Here is a 4,901-nt window from a genome sequence, read left to right as displayed (position 1 = left end):
GGGAGAGTTCCTCTCTCTCACATGATGAAGTGAAAATTTGCCAACACAGTGAATTTCTTTCTGTACTGAACAGAACGTTTGTACTGTAACAAGGAACACTTATTTTGGTTTCTTGGTGTGACTATGACACACACCCAGGCTCCCAGACTGTCCCTCTGGGTGGGTGTGTGCAGCCACAAGAACTCCCTTCACACATACATTGCAGAGAGAAGTTGCCACTGACAGCTGATGAAAAGGTAAGCAAGCTGCAAAACTGCTTCTATTACAATATAGCACAGAAACAGAAGCACCAGAACAAATTTGTTTTTCTGTTTCTCCAGTGTCATGTGGCTTCTTTACCCAACAGCATCTTTTGTCCAGAATTAATCCAAATGACACATAATGACACAACATGATTTGGCACCAGTGTTTTTAATCTCAGTACAAAACCAGCACTCCACTGGCCATCTTTTCACAGTTGCAGGAAGCATCCTGCAGAGAGAGCTTTCATCATTTGCAGCCATGTATTCACAAGTCCATTTAATTAATTACAGTGGGTCACCATTCCTCCTCAAATATATTGCTGCTTTATTAACAGAGGTCGGCTGTAAGCTTAGATCAATGCAAACAAGTGAAAGGGAAAGCAGACAGGGGTTTAGGAGCTGTGAAGCTGAGATAAACTCCTTCATTTCTCAGACAATCCACTGATCCTGAAGAGAGCAACAGGTTCTTCCATATTTTCAAGTATGCTGTTACGATCCCATATTTATCATTCTTTCTTTACGGCTTCAGAGGCTTGGAAGAAAGTTTTCTTTCCAAGGGAACATAAAAATAAATTCTCTTCCTAACACATTTGACAGCTTTTATGGAAATGTTTCATTGTATAATATTTAAATGCTGCAAGTCTGTGAGTTCTCAAGTGCTATGAAAAAACCTCCTTGCAACATGCACTTTATATGTGGCTTTGGTTATCCACAATGTGTGTCATTTTTACTGAGGATCTCCCCAGCTTGCTGCGTTGATTGGAAGTTCCCCAGGGAACACTGATAATCTTAGCCCTGGTGGAAGAAAGTCTTCTCTAGTGCTTGAGCTGAGGATCTGAACAAGCCACTCTGAGGCAGTGAGCATTACAAGCTCAGAAAAAAAGATTAGGGCTTAAAATGTCAAACAATTCTCCAGTGCCTTGACCCACCCATAATTGCTTACTCCTGAACACACAGTTTCCAAACTCTCTTATTGCTAGTGTTATACTCCACAGAGGTAGCATTTACTTACCTTTCCCAAGTGAAACAAATGCCCAGAACAGTAGCTAGCAAAGAATCAGGCAAGATGTGTTCCTCTGAGAGCGTTGCCTTCTTGAACTGTCATAAAATATTAACTGTTAACAGGAAAATTACACTCACTTTCGCCACCACTATTTGTTTTTCCAGGCTGCTGAATCCAAGAGCCACAGCCCTTGCACCAGTGTGCAATAATGTTTTCATACACTGCCATCTGTCGTTCCTGTGTGTGTGTGTGTGTCACTGCTATGCTGTGCCACTGGGGTTCTATCCCAGCAGTAAGCACATCCTTTCCAAGAAGTCTGTTAAAAGCACAGTCGAGTTGGAAGAACTGTTTTAATTCATACATGCAGTGAGATTCTAACAATTCTGCTTTCAGTTGTGGCAATAGCCAATTAGTGTTGTTTGTAATCCCACTTCATTTGTTTCAATTGTAAGTTGGTATCTTTATTCAGACCACAGCCAGAGCATTCATGTTCTACATGAGCAGTAAATCTACAGAAAAACATACACAGATCACAAACTTTGCATGTATTTATGCACACCAAAATTGTAAAGGATCCTGACAGTGCATGAATACATCTACACGTATTGCCTTGCTTATTCAGACAGCTGTTCCATAAAATCATAGAACAGTAAGAGGTTGGAATGGATCTTACAGATCATCCAGCTCCAACCCTCCCACCAGAGCAGGTTGCTCAAGGCTTTAGCCAACCTGGCCTTGAACACTGCCAGGGCTGGGGCAGCCACAACCTCCCTGGGCAACCTGTGCCAGTGTCTCACCATCCTTACAGGGAAAAAATTACTTCACAACATCTTACCTAAATTTCCCCTTTCAATTTATACCCATTACTCCTTGCCCTGTCACTACAGTGAAGAGTTGCTCTCTGGTCTCCCTACAGGTCCCTTCAGATACTGGAAGGTTGCTGAGAGGCCTCCACACATCCTTCTCAGCCTGCCTTCGTAGGGAAGGTGCTCCAGCCCTCTTACCAACTTCATGGCCTCCTCTGGACTTGTTCCAACACTTCCATGTCATTCTTATGCTGGGGACACCACAACAATACATTTGGTTATGGTTTGCAGATATATAAGCTACGGATTTGGGTCCAAGATCTGATCAGTTCACACCTTTTTCCCTAAATCTGTATCATCTAAAATAGAACACAATGTTTCAGATGCTATCAGGAAAGTAAAGCAATTTGTGTGTGATCAAATAAGGGGTGATCATGTGTGTTGGAGAGCAAGCCTAAAGCACTCAGATACACAGTCACAAACCAGCTGGCAGCTGGAGGAAATAAGTAAGGGAGTTAGGGATTGGTGTAGACCTATGACATTACAGATGAGTACACATGCTTTGGTGCTGCTCACTCGAGCACGCACACTATCAAAGTTCTGCAACTGATTGTGAGCCTGCCCAAGCTGGGAGTACCTGCAGCTGTGATTTTTGTGTGTGTTTGAACTGGTCTGAGCACAAGGCTTGGTACTGAAGTTTGACACAGGAGAGCCTTTATACTTGAAACCATGGGGACAAACTTCCAAAAGGCCAGAAGTTTTCAGCTCTCTTAAAAATAGGGGAAGGATCTAAGCAGTACACTTAAGAACTTGTGTGTTAAAAAACACAGAAAGGCACAGCAGAGTCAGTAATTTGTTGCATCCACAAAAATAAAGTTTATTTGCATATCCAAATACCTAGAGGATATATAAGTGAAAACCATATGCTCACAATTTAAACACCAAGCTCACTCGCCATTTAAAACTGTAGTCTGAACCGCAACTGGCAGTTTTACTCCCCAAACGTTAAAGAACTTGAAGCTTCTTTCTGCTCTTTATGCAACTGTTTTGCCCTGTTCTTCAACTCCTCTGCCTTAGCATCATTCTTCTCAACACCATCTCCCAGTTTGTACATGCGACTGGCGTTGGCACAAGCCCACATGTGCCCCAGCTCACACCCCTTCAGCGAGTACTTCAAAGCTTGGCTCATGTCCTTAGGGACCCCAGGTGCTCCCTGCAGGTATATGACACCAAGGTTGAAGCAGCTAGGAGCAAAATTACCATCACAGGCTTTTGTGTAATAGTCTCTAGCAACAACAGTGTCAGGTTTATCGTCATTTATTCTCCCGTCATGAGCCAACAGCCCAGCGCTGTGACAGGCGTTTACTGACTTCTTCCCACCTTTCTCACATGACTTCATAAAAGACTTGTAGGCAGCTTTCAAATCCGGGGCTAGTCCACCTGTCAGCCAAGAAACCAAAATGTTACTGTAAGAACATACTAAAACAGATGGGAGCTTTCTGCTTTGCTTCCCACCACAAAAACAGCATCCCTCACTTATAGATACCACGGTCAGCATTTAGGACTCCAGAGACACTGTCATTGTCTCAATTACAAAGGTTTTGCTAACATCTGAGTTAGCAAACTCCTTCACTCCCGAGTAATCACAGCACGTGCAGACATAAACCCCCCCAAAAATCACAAAACACTATTTCCAATACTAACACCATGGCTTTGCTAATAGCTTACACTAGGCAAATATTCTTTTGCAATATACCTACACATGGACTGAGATGATTTGTTTTAATTACATTAGAAGTACTGCTCCTTACTAGTATTGTGATTTGGAAGATGTCTCACTAATTTAACTGCTTCCTATTACTTTACCAGCAAAAGCATTTTGGGCAGACTTGGGGCCTAATTAGGTAAAAAGTGTTACCAGTCTGTGAGTTTATTCCTTCCTTATTTTCTTTCAAAGTGAACAGTCTGACAACAAGAATTCCAAATGTTAAGAACAGAACACACAGAAGCATTGAGCACTGGCTATACTTACCTCTGAATCAGACATAATTATAATAAAATAATACACATAGTTAACCTACAGCTGAAGCAATTTAAGGTTTTCCACCCTTCCCTTGCTTTTACAAGGTGACCATAAAAGGGGTGGGGAATGTAGTGGCTCTTTCAAGGTCGGGAGGACACACAGGTGTTCAGCACCTCTACAAAAGCAAGAGCTATGTCTCCTCTGCAGTATCGGCTTCACTTGGGGCTGCACGCTGAGGAGTTCCTGCTGCCGGCAGGAGTGACATGGAGAGGAACCCTCGAGCTGGTGGCTGGGAGGGGCTGGGCACGGGGGAAGGTGTGTGCATAGGGAGCACAGGTGAAGGTGAAGGTGTGGGCGCAGAGAGCTCAGGTGAAGGTGAAGGTGTGAGCGCAGGGAGCACAGGTGAAGGTGAAGGTGTGGGCGCAGGGAGCACAGGTGAAGTTGCGGTATCCTAACCGTGCGAAGTGTGGGCGCAGGGAGCACAGGTGAAGGTGAAGGTGTGGGCGCAGGGAGCACAGGTGAAGGTGTGGGCAGAGGGAGCAGAGGTGAAGGTGTGCGCAGAGAGCTCAGGTGAAGGTGAAGGTGTGGGCGCAGGGAGCACAGGTGAAGGTGTGGGCGCAGGGAGCTCAGGTGCAGGTGTGAGCAGAGGGAGCACAGGTGCAGGTGTGGGCGCAGGGAGCACAGGTGAAGGTGTGTGCAGAGGGAGCGCAGGTGAAGGTGTGGGCGCAGAGGGAGCACAGGTGAAGGTGTGGGCGCAGGGAGCGCATCCCGGCAGTCCCCCCGGCCCCAGCCCACCTTTGCCCACGGCCTGGTAGGCGCCCAGCTTG

The 4,901-nt window shown here is 45.2% G+C and overlaps 1 protein-coding gene across 1 annotated transcript; it reads right to left on the bottom strand.

Moving 5' to 3' along the window:
• Nucleotides 1–3,042: 3,042 nt before the first annotated feature.
• LOC103802881 (cytochrome c oxidase assembly factor 7) lies at nt 3,043–4,897 on the bottom strand (the record flags this gene model as incomplete). The annotated part of the gene is made up of 2 exons (XM_009075412.1): nt 3,043–3,491; nt 4,870–4,897. Coding segments are annotated over 2 exons (477 nt in total), but the record flags the coding sequence as incomplete, so codon positions are not given.
• Between the last annotated feature and the right edge of the window lie 4 nt (nt 4,898–4,901).

Source organism: Acanthisitta chloris, unplaced genomic scaffold (assembly GCF_000695815.1).
Source record: "Acanthisitta chloris isolate BGI_N310 unplaced genomic scaffold, ASM69581v1 scaffold23665, whole genome shotgun sequence".
NCBI lineage: Eukaryota > Metazoa > Chordata > Aves > Passeriformes > Acanthisittidae > Acanthisitta > Acanthisitta chloris.
The sequence above is the reverse complement of the archived record's forward strand: the minus strand, read 5'-3'. Positions and strand labels throughout refer to the sequence as shown.